Genomic DNA, 12119 nt, shown 5'->3' with positions numbered 1-12119 from the left:
AGAGTTCGATCAGAGTGTCACATAGTGTGATCTGATCTCTCAGATGAGAACAAATTTTCTCCATCTCCATTCTGTGAGTCTGTGATGTCATCTGAGACTTGAATGGGTGAGTGTCCTCCGATTTCAGAGTGAAATAGCATGCTGAAATTTTTTTTTTCAACAGACTCAGTTAGCGCTGCTGTATTAAATAACATTGGTCAGCTTGCAATCAGATAAAAAATCAGATAGCATTCGTCCAATATATAGGCTGGTGTGAGCGAGCCCTAAGAAACATAAATAACTGTAGTGTGTATATATAGGTATTTTGCTAGGAATTTCGCTCTATTCTGCCGTACCGGATTCTGTGCTGCCCTGGTAAGATTACAAGCTATCTCGCAGTAACTGTGTTATCAGGCCTGTAATGACACCTGACAGCTGTTATTGGACAGGTCTGGGTACGTCCAATATCTTCCTTCACTCTTACCACTTCATTTACAATATCTTCAGCTTTGACATATATGTGCTCAGCGTTGCAAACGAAGGCAGCCTTCCTGCTCTCAACCACTTCACATTTCTCAATAATAGTCCGAAATAAAGATATTCAGCGTAAAGGCTCATATTGCCACATAATCTTGAGAAATAAACATACACATGGTTAGAAATAGCCAGAATAGGTTTACATACAATTTAATTGGTTGATTGAATGTTTACACCCACATTTTTGTTTCAGCATCATAATGAGATTCTGCAGAGTAAGCAGGTGCATGGCATGATTTACTTTGCTTGTCTTAAAGAGCAATTTCTAATTTCTTGTCCACAATTAAATGTTTTTTTTTCAGACTTATTAAAAATGTATACATTTCTCAGTCATGGAGCAAATGATTCACATTTTCAGTCACAATGAGGTTCGACCTTACGTAGATCCAGTTTTGTCTCCTGCAATGAAATGAAAAGCTGGAGGAATACAGGTATGATATATGCCACAGACAGGAAAATGAAGCAGTTTTTATTATGATTTTTATTGTACAGAAAAGCTTTGACTCTGCACTTAAAAAAGTGACTGTGTTTTATTTTACATCTGTTTTTAATATTTTTTATATGCCTTTTTAGATGCATTTTATTTGCATGCATTTTTTTCAGGATCTGAATAGAAACCTATAGAGAAAAAATAACAGATCAGATGCACAGTGGGCATGAGTTTTCAAGAAATCCTATCCACTTTGCTTGAACAATTTAAATCAGCAAATTTTCTGCTCACAAAAAAAACTGCAGCAGAAACAACGCAGCATTTACAATATGTATGAACACGGCCTTAAACTCCGAATTGTATTTGAATTGCCATAGAACACTATCTAGCCTCAAATGCTGTGATCTTTAGCTCCATCATTTCTGTAGGCTATCCTATATTGTACAGCAACCCTTAAAGGGACTGTTCAAACGAAGTCCCGCTGCCGCGGTACATCAGGGCGGGGCCAATCATTTAAATATACCTTCACATCTGCTTGTTTTCCATCTATCACGCCTTCCTTATTTCATTGACATCTCTGGCTTAATACAGCAAGAGAAGGGTGGAGATAGATGGGAAACAAGAAGATGGGATGGTGCACCTAAATGATTGGCCACGTTAGGGTGCACTGAGCCTTTATACTTGGTTGGAACATTTTGCGGTAATGTTCTCCATCCCCTTCACCAAGAATTAAGTTGGCAAAGTGAAATATAAAAATACAATTAAATAAAAAAATAGGGAAATATATTTACTTTATTTACATGCTTTAACCTGTCTTTGACCAAACAATCTTAAAAAATTAATATAGGAACATAAAAAGGTGACCAGAAAAAGAAAGTAAAATGCCCCTCCCTCTTTTTGATAGTTGATACCAGAACATAACACCTTCTATTCCTCTGTGTGTTTCTGGATCAGTTCTTTGCAGATTATTGTACCTTTGGAGAATGGTAACCTGTACTCCCTGGGCTTAGCTTTGGGATTCCGTCCCCATTTTTTAAAATGCATGTATTTTTGGCTATAAATCAATTTTGAAATACCATTTATTTTTATTTTGCTCAGAAAAAAACGCATCAGAGTTACAAATTGTGACTTCAAAATGGCTCACTGTTAGATCATTCTGCAGCGAGCTATGTAATGTGATATATAGAGGCTGCAGAAGCCAAATGATCAAACATTTGTTAATGAAATCTTATTACAATTTTTTTTTTTTTTACACAAAAAAGTATGCATTTAAAAAAAAAGAATTCCCCAAAGGTCTCTATATAGTTCAACTTTTTGCATATGGTGCATGTAAAGTACTATTCTGTAGCATTGCGGCAGTTTCCAATTACACTTCTGCAATACATGAAGTAGTAGAAAAGATGCATAACTCCAAAAGTTATTCTTGTTTTCGTAGCATATGGGCACCATTGATAAAATCAGTATAGGTTTTGAAGCTCTAAACAATATTTAGCAAGTTATGGGGTGAATTCTTCTGCAATGATTCAGTACTTTAATTCTAATTTATTGACCAAGAAGAAGTTAATTTTGATACAGTATTCAATTGTACAAGACAGGCTGCAATTCACATCACAACAACTGGGTGGACAAAAGTAGAAAAATATAATACAGTCGTCTTATGACAGAGTATCACAAATTCATGTTTTTGATTTGTTTTATCAATATTGGTCATCTTGTGCCATACATTATAGTATGGAAGATGGGTTGTCCTGAAAATATTGAAAATGCGATTAATGTATAGGACATATCTAAATTGCTTCAATTTAGTGCACTAGTTTTTAACTTAATGTTCTCACAATTAAAATATTTTTGTATGTTTATGTATTCTGCACCAGTCAAAACTATGCGAGTGCCCAAATATATAGAGACATGCAATGATTCATTAGAAAAAAGATCAGCATAGTTTAATTTATTTTATTTTAAGAAAAGCTGAAATGACCTATAACTGACCATTTTCTTAGAGTCCACCAGAGATGAGCGCAAAATTATTCCCACTTGATGCCCACATATATGAGATAGCTGTCAGTCAAACGCTAATTGGCCCAACAGCCATTTCTTCCTTCTGCTCCATACACATGTATTTTATGATGAGAAGGCAGAAAGCAGCTGCCAGGTACCTCTGACAGGGTTTTTTCTCCCCTGACAACAAAAAATTAGATGTCTAAAGTTCAATTACCCTATCCTTTTTTTTACTAACATAATTTATCAGTGGATAATCAAGAGGCCACCAGATAGATCCTGCCAAAATCAAAAAGTTCAACTAACTTTATTTTTAATGTGTGTGGGCACCTTGGCATCGGTTAAAATAGTAAAAAATCTGCGTGTACACAGCAAATACAGATCATATAACTTTAATCAATTAATTGTTAACCAGATAAAAACAACTTATTTAGACAGAAATAAAAAAATAACATGTCTGAAAATGTTTATCTGCGGAAGTTCCATAACGTGTTTCTCTAGACAGTGTCATTATTATACACCCTGTCTGGCTGCCACTTGGCATTTCTTTTCTAAAGCCTCCATAAAAGGAAGGCAATACAGTCTGTATAATGCAGTATACAGCTAGCTGTGCGAAGGTAGAAACATTATGCCATACTCCTGAGTACCTTGTTGTGAAGGTAGCATACATGAGAATTTGGTCTAGCTTCCTTGGAAACATGTGAATTCTTCAGTGGTCTATAAATTGGTCAAACTCTTCATCCATGGTATAAAAGAAGACACTCTTGTGTATACTCCAGGAGAGTCTTTCATCCCACATCCATAGCCCCAAGAAGTTATCCCATACACTACCCAGCTTCCTCCAGAACGTTCACAGACCAAAGGGCCACCACTGTCCCCCTGACAGCTGTCTACGTGCTTCTGCTCTTGAGGACTTCCTGCACAAAGCATCCTTCCAGTATACCGACTCCTGTACCTCTCTTCACAGATTCGCTTGGGTAGTAATGTCACTCCAGCTTGTTGTAAAGTCCTTGAATATGCCCGCCCTAGAAGTGCATACAAATAAACACACATAGGGTTTGGAAAATGTGTTTCAATATCTATTATAGTCTATACATGGTAGAGATGTGGCTTGTCTAGTACAGATGTTTTTCCAGGGACTTGAGTCCCTGCAAGAGGTTGAAAAGGATAGTTTAGAAAAGCATTAGACAGTGCAGAGCTGTCAGTGACTGATGCACTTCCATAACAGGCACGACTTCAACAAACACTACCGTGACTGACAGGTCTGCTTCTAGGGATATTTTACGATATTTACTGTCATTCTGGGAGCTGTACAATGAGAATTATTTATGTATTTTACTTAAAAATGTTCTGCTAAAAAAAATGTAACATTGATTACTTGTCAACTAGGCCTCAAAATGCCATCCTGGCATTACTCTTGTACACAGCTCAAATGTTACCTATCCATCATATTTTCAAGGTTGATGTCTTAGTGTTTAATACATGCCAAGATGGGATCAAACATGATTATATCTTAATTTGCCTGTGTCCCTGTAGTCATACCGAATAATTACATTGCTAATTCCCTTTGTACCAAAAATTTCAAGCATATTAAAAAACTAAATTCAGATACATAACATAAAGTATGTCATTGATCAAAACAGTCTAATGTAGAAACTTTATTTGTGGCATACAGAAGCTAATTAGAGCTTATCTTTAACACAATTCATGACATAGCTATTTTTGGTTTTGCATTTTAGTTTTTTCCTTTTCTTAACTTTTTTATTTTTCCATCCACATAGCCGTATGAGGAACGAGTTGTACTTTTGAATGACGCCACTCAATTTCTCATGTGATGTACTAGAAAGTGAGAAATAAACTCCAAGTGTGGCAAATTTGCTAAAAAATTGCAATTCCACAATTGCTTTTTGGGCTTTTTATTTATCATACGAACAAATGATTTGGCAACATGAATTTAGAGGTCAGTACAATTACGGAAATATTAAACATCTATTTTTTTTGTTTTGTTTAGGTGTCGAAAAAATTATGGAAATTTGTTTAAAAAATTGCTTGTGTCAACATAATCCGATACAGGTAACGTTTTCAATTTTTGCTTGATGGAGCTGCTTGAAGACTTATTTTTTGCGCACTGAACTGATGCTTTTATTGATACTTTTTTATTTCATTACGTTGTTTACCAATAAGGTTAATTCATTTTATATTTTGATAAATCAGATTTTTATGGACATAATGATATAACATACACTACGGTTCCAAAGTTTAGGGTCACCCAGACAATTTTGTGTTTTCCATGAAAACTCATACTGTTATTAATCAAGTGAGATGACAAATGAATTGAAAATCTAGTCCAGACATTGACAAGGTTCGAAAAAAATATTTTTATTTGAAATAATAATTTTCTCCTTCAAACTTTGCTTTCGTCAAAGAATGCTCCCTTTGCAGTAATTACAGCATTGCAGAGCTTTGGCATTCTAGCAGTTAATTTGCTGAGGTAATCTGGAGAAATTTCACCCCATGCTTCCAGAAGCCCCTCCCACAAGTTTGTTTGGCTTGATGGGCACTTTTTGCACACGATATGGTCAAGCTGCTCCCACAACAGCTCAATGGGATTGAGATATGGTGACTGCGCTAGCCACTCCATTACAAATAGAATACCAGCTGCCTCCTTCTTCCCTAAATAGTTCTTCCATAATTTGGAGGTGTGCTTTGGGTCATTGTCCTGTTGTAGGATGAAATTGGCTTCAATCAAGTGCTACCTACAGGGTATGGCATGGCATTGCAGAATGGAGTGATAGCCTTCCTTATTCAAAATCCCTTTTACCTTGTACAAATCTCCCACTTTACCAGCACCAAAGCAACCCCAGACCATCACATTACCTCCACAATGCTTGACGGATGGTGTCAGGCAGTCTTCCAGCATCTTTTCAGTTGTTCTGTGTCTCACAAATGTTCTTCTGTGTGATCCAAACACCTCAAACTTGGATTCGTCTGTCCATAACACTTTTTTCCAATCATCCTCTTTCCAATGTCTGTGTTCTTTTGCCCATATTAATCTTTTCCTTTTATTAGCTAGTCTCAGATATGGTTTTTTCTTTGACACTCTGCCCTGAAGGCCAGCATCCTGGATCGCCTCTTCACTGTAGACGTTGACACTGGTGTTCTGCATGTACTATTTAATGAAGCTGCCAGTTGAGGACCTGTGAGGCGTCGATTTCTCAAACTACAGACTCTAATGTACTTGTCTCGTTGCTCAGTTGTGCAGCAGGGCCTCCCACTTCTCTTTCTACTCTAGTTAGAGCCTGTTTATGCTCTCCTCTGAAGGGAGTAGTACACACCATTGTTGGAAATCTTCAGTTTCTTGGCAAATTCTTGCATGGAATAGCCTTCATTTCTAAGAATAAGATTAGACTGTCGGGTTTCACATGAAAGTTCTTTATTTTCTGGCCATTTTGACAGTTTAATGGAGCCAACAAATGCAATGCTCCAGATTCTCAACTAGCTTAAAGGAAAGTCAGGTTTATAGGTTCTCTAATCAGCCAAACTGTTTTCAGTTGTGCTAACATACTTGCACTACGGTTTTCAAGGGTTTTCTAACCATTCATTAGCCTTCTTACTCAGTTAGCAAACACATACCATACAGTACCATAAGAACTCTGGAGTGATGGTTGTTAGAAATGGGCCTCTATACACCTATGAAGATATTGCATTACAAACCAGACGTTTGCAGCTAGAATAGTAATTTGCCACATTAACAATGTATAGCGTGTATTTCTGAATCATTTAATGTTAGCTTCATTGGAAAAAAACTGTGCTTTTCTTTCAAAAATAAGGAAATTTCTAAGTGACCCTAAACTTTGGAACGGTAGTGTATGTGTATTTTTTCTATATTTATTTATTTTTCATTTGGAAAAAATTGAATTTTTTTTTATTTTTATTATATACAGTGACATGTAAAATTTAGGCACCCTTGTCAAAATTGCTGTTACTGTAAAGAATGAATCAAGTTGAAGATGAAATGATCTCTAAAATGGCTAAAGTTAAAGATGATTCACATCCTTTGTTTTTTAGGCAAAACAATATATATTGTTATTAAATTGCAAAAAGGAAAATGGGCCATGCAAAAGTTTGGCCACCCTGCATGGTTAGTACTTTGTAGCACCCCCTATTGAAAATATCAAGACTTGTAAATACTTTTTGTAGACAGACAAGACTCTTTCAATTCCTCTTGTTTCAGGAATTTTCATTCATTCTTCCTTGGAAAATTCTTCCAGTTCTGTAAGATTCCTGGGTCATCTTGCATGGACTGCTATTTTGAGGTGTAGCCACAGATTTTCATTGATGTTCAGATCAGGGGACTGTGAAGGAAATTGTAAAACCTTCAACTTGCGCCTTTTGAGGTAGTCAAGTGTGGATTTTTACGTGTGTTTAGGATCATTATCCATTTGTATAAGCCATCATCATTTTTACTTCAACTTTTTTAAAGTTGGTGTTATGTTTGCATCAAGAATTTGTTGAAATTTCACTGAATCCATTCTTCCCTCTGCCCGTGAAGTATTTCCTGTGCCATTGTCATCTGTAACACAACCCCAAAGCATGATTGATTGATCCCCATGTTTAATGGTTGGTGAGATGTTCTAATCCTGAAACTCGGTGCCATTTTTTCTCCACACATACCTTTGATCTCACTGTTGCCAAAGATTTCGATTTTATTCTCATCAATCCACAGGACTTGATTCCAAAGTGCATCAGGCGTGTTTAGAGGTTCTTTAGTATACTTCTGATGCTGAATTTTATGGCGTGGAGAGGCTTTCTTCTGATGACTTTTCCATGAAGGCCATATTTGTGCATCTTTCCACAACCACAACTCCAGAGCCTGCTAAATCTTTCTAAATATCTTTTGCAGTCAAGCAGGGGTTCTAATTTGCCTCTCTAGCAATCCTATGAGCAGCTCTCACTGAAATTTTGCTTGGTCTTCCACTGTTCCTTTTAACGGCTATTCCTTAATTTCATTAATTAATTAATTAATTAATCAATTTCGAAGTGAGAAAAGGGCAACTTTGCTATCTTCTTATAGCCTTCTCCTGCTATGTGGGCCTCCACCATTTTCATTTTCAGAGTGCTAAGCAGCTGCTTATAATAACCCATTGCTGCTGTTTTTCCCCTCCATCCTCTTTGCCTACGTATCTTCTACCAGACTTTGCGGTCCCCTTGTGCATTATACAGGCCCTTGCCCATATGGGCGGATATAATTCCCACTACTTGATGTTCTTGTCTGTACGTCATTGTTTATTTCCCATACATACCCTCTTGTCAAGCCGGTGGTCCATGTATACAACACATGTTTATATATCAGTCGTGCTGTATAGCTATATACTTAATAAAGATTATGGTTAAAAGGCTTCTATATACATACTATTCTTTCACGTTTCCTATGCTTTTTGTGGGTGTGTGGCTGGTTGTGCACACGGTATGGCTGTGGCATGGCTGTGCGCATATGTGGATGTGCATGGGTGTGGGAACATGTGTGTGCATGTGTGTGTGGTTGTGAGTGGGTTGCTTGTCCACCCTTCAGTTTGTTCGTATGCATGTCCCCCGGGGGTTGGTTGTTATTTGGTTTTGGTTTACTCCTCTGTGGCTATTGAGATTTCCCTATTTTTCCACCTGGCCAACTGTGTTGTCTTTTTCTCTTCCTTGTGTATATTTACTTGCCTTGGGGCTGATCACCCTTCGGCTGTATACAATCCTGGGGTTATTATTATCCCTTTTGTTCTCTGGTCCTGTCTATTATGACCTAGATCGCCAGGGCTCCTGCTTCATGTTTATTTTTGTTAGTATTCTGTCCTGTTTGGACGCTCAGTTCCAGTGGGGGCGTTTTTAATGGGGTTTCTGGCGCTACTGCAATTGCGGCTGGCTCCCCTTGATGGTGTATATATGGACTTGCCCCTGCTACTCACACTGACAGCCATTATTCTCTACCTGCATCAGTGCCCGGTTCAGTGCTGCATTGCTTTTCTCTTATACATTAGCGCTAGTGTGCGCATGTCCAGTCAGTGAACGCTTTAAAGCAGGGTTTCTGGCGCGCTTGCGCCTGCGCTGTGGGCTCTTACCGCAGACTCTGCCAGCGGTCACTCCCCTTCATCTCCCTGTATGGCTGGGCGGTAAGTTTTATCCCTCCACTGTCTTGCGCTGTTGTGCGCACGTGCGGCCGGCAGCGCCGCCCTTCTGTCACATATGCACCGTGTTTCTTATAATTTGGGTGGTATTTAAACAGGGTTTAGGATACACGTCAAAGCACTTCCCCTGACGAAGCCCTCTCTTGAAGGGCGACACGCGTTGGGCTGCATTGATCCCTGTCCGGTCCATCTGCCTGCTGCTTCACAGATTCCTTGTTTCTGGTAATATTCCACCTCAGCAGTGTCTGGCAGCTTTACTGTCTGCTCGACTTCTTTGTGCTCTGGGACGTTATTATTTAGCTGGTGTTTCTATAGCTATACCAGTGTTCCATGAGCCACATATGAGTTCAGGCAGGTGCTAGGTTCTATAGCTGCATATTGGATGGCTTGGTGCCTCTTTGGTTGCCCCATATGGTTCTTATCCAGTCCAGGGTGCAGGCAGGCTGTATATTATTATTAAACATCGCATGTACCTTAGCTTATTTGTACTATTGTACTGTGTTTGTATATATATATATTTCTATATGGACAGGGCTCCTTGCTCACAGTTTTTAAGTATGTTTTATTGTGGTGTGTTAATAAACTCCTGTATTTTTCCATATATTATGTCTTCATTTTTTGCGTGGTGTGCATTTTTGGGGTGATACTTGTCTCTCTACTGGCACTACTGGTCTTTTTATCACTCGCTTGCACCCCGTATTACATTTATTGGCTTGCTATAGAGTTGCTTGTCATTTAGCAGTGCGCCTCGTTTCATAAATGCTTGCTGCTGTTTTTTGGCACAAGGTTAAAGGAAGCTGTGTTTTGTAAAGCTGGGAAATTTGCATCACCTGTCCTTTCCTAACGATGATAGTGAACAAGCCATAACCCTAACAGGCTAATTAGGTCTGAAATGTTGGTCAAAGTTATCTGAGCACGCAAATCTTCAAGGATACCCTTACTTTTGCATCAACCCATTTTTCCTTTTTACAATTTTTAATATATAAAAGATGAAAAAAAATACTAAGGTAATGTGTCATATTTAACTTTAGACCTTTTAGAGATCATTTCATCTTTAACTTGCTTAACTGTTCACAATAAGGCCACATTCACAGCTTCAGTATTTGGTTCATATTTCAAAACCAGGAGTGGGTGAAAAATGCAGAAGTGGTGCACGTGTTTCTATTATATGTTTTCTCTGATTGTTTCACTCCTGGTTTTGGCTTACAGATATCGAGCTTAAAAACTGACCAAATACTCAATGTGTGAACATGGTCTCAAAGTAACTTTGACCAGTGGTGCCAAAACTTTTACATGCCACTGTATATATATATATTTTTTTAAAAAAACTTATATTTTACTTTTCACTGTACTTGTTAGTCTTTTTATGGGACTTGAACCTGTGATTGTTCAAGTGATTGTGCTATATACAGAGATACCACAATACTGCTGCATATAGCAAAAATCAAGGTCTCCTATGAACACCAGCCAAAAGTACGGTAAGTGCTCACTGCAGTATGGTCATGACAGGCATGGGGGTCATCAGCGGATTTCCGACTGTCATGTCAAGTCATCGTCGCCCTGTAATCGCATTACGGAGGCACACATGGACTCATGGAATGACACTCACCCTTTCCAATGCACAGTGGCATTTAACAGGTTAATAGCAATTGGTGAAGCCAGCATATTACAGGTAAAATGGAAGCTGCATTGTGATTGGTTTCCCTCATCAACAAAGACAGTTTTCCTCTTAGAAAGTTTTGATCAATCTGCCCCAGTTGAGTTTACCCACAGACTGAGAATTCAATGAAGTTTTCATGAGTTTGGATTTAACACAATATTAGGGCTAGCAGAACGCACTAAATAATATAAAGGGAAATATGAGGTGCGTTCGCAGGCTGGGGTCCACCGTGCAGAGATGGAACCTGCTGCTGAGTAATGGCGGATGAACACTTACTCACACGTGGGTTAGACCTCACCGAGTGTGAATGGAAGCAAACTCTGTTGCTTCACAGAGTCGCTTAAATGGACACTGTGCCCTGTTAATAGTCACAGGGTGCAGCTGGTGGATGCTAGTGGGATCCCTATGATTCACCCCCTCTATGCTGGTGATTGGACTCGCTCTGACCCTCGGTAGCTTTTGAGCCTGCGCCTGAGGATGCCTTGAGTCAGATGCTGAGTCCAAGCGGGAGTTCCCACCCTACACTAACCAGTTGTCAGGACTAGATAAAGATTTACCGCACAGAGTGCGCACAGCGCCGCTCTGGCGTACGCCACTAACCACCCTAACTAGGGCTAGGAAAGCGCACTGGTTGCGCACGGCGCCGCACTGGCAGTGGCTGCTAATTGACACAGTAATTCGTGTCTAGTGCTGGATGGCACAATCTGGCACTAGGTGCCTCAATCACCCTATTACTTTCAACAACTCTAGGGATGTTAATGAATAAGGAGCTTTCACTAGTTTCAGTGATACATACACACACACGATTTCAGTCCTATACTAGAGCCTTTTATAGATGTAACCTTCTGGGACCTTCCCAGTGGTTCTCCAATGAGAGGTCATCCCACGTGCATGCTCATTAGATGAAAAGCAGGACTTAGTCCCTGGAACGTCTGCTCACTGCTGATTAATGCTGGTTACAAAGGCTGAACCTGGGGCAGCAGCTGTAACCAGCCACACAGTATCAGCTTGAGCCAGACGCTAGGGCTGACGTCTCTGCTGAGCAGACTCCACTGAGGCTGGGGAAGAATGGGAGACCACAGAGGACATGGTTCGAGATTCCCCCTGAATTGGGAACTTGACAACTAACATTACCCTCCCTCTTAGGGCCCCCCTCCTTGAACCTCACTATGCTCAAAGGCAGCATTGAGCTGAGGAGCCCGAATGTGCTCAATAGGCTCCAAGGTCCTGTTCTCTGGGCCATGACCCTTCCAATCCACCAGATAATACTTTTTGCCACGTACCACCTTACACCCAACAATAGCATTCACCTCGTAATCGTGGACGAGCTCGATGTCCCGAC

General features: G+C 39.4%; 1 protein-coding gene across 1 annotated transcript in view; it reads right to left on the bottom strand.

Annotated features, from left to right (window-relative positions):
- Positions 1-3320: 3320 nt before the first annotated feature.
- The window catches only part of PRSS12 (serine protease 12), a 286964-nt gene continuing 278165 nt past the window's right edge, over positions 3321-12119 (bottom strand). The window contains exon 13 of the mRNA XM_077278603.1: positions 3321-3969. Within this exon, the coding sequence (XP_077134718.1) occupies positions 3662-3969 (308 nt within the window). The 3' untranslated portion in view covers positions 3321-3661. The remainder of the gene's footprint in view (positions 3970-12119) is intronic.

The sequence above is a fragment of the Ranitomeya variabilis genome, chromosome 1, assembly GCF_051348905.1.
Source record: "Ranitomeya variabilis isolate aRanVar5 chromosome 1, aRanVar5.hap1, whole genome shotgun sequence".
In the NCBI taxonomy this organism is placed as follows: domain Eukaryota; kingdom Metazoa; phylum Chordata; class Amphibia; order Anura; family Dendrobatidae; genus Ranitomeya; species Ranitomeya variabilis.
The sequence above is the reverse complement of the archived record's forward strand: the minus strand, read 5'-3'. Positions and strand labels throughout refer to the sequence as shown.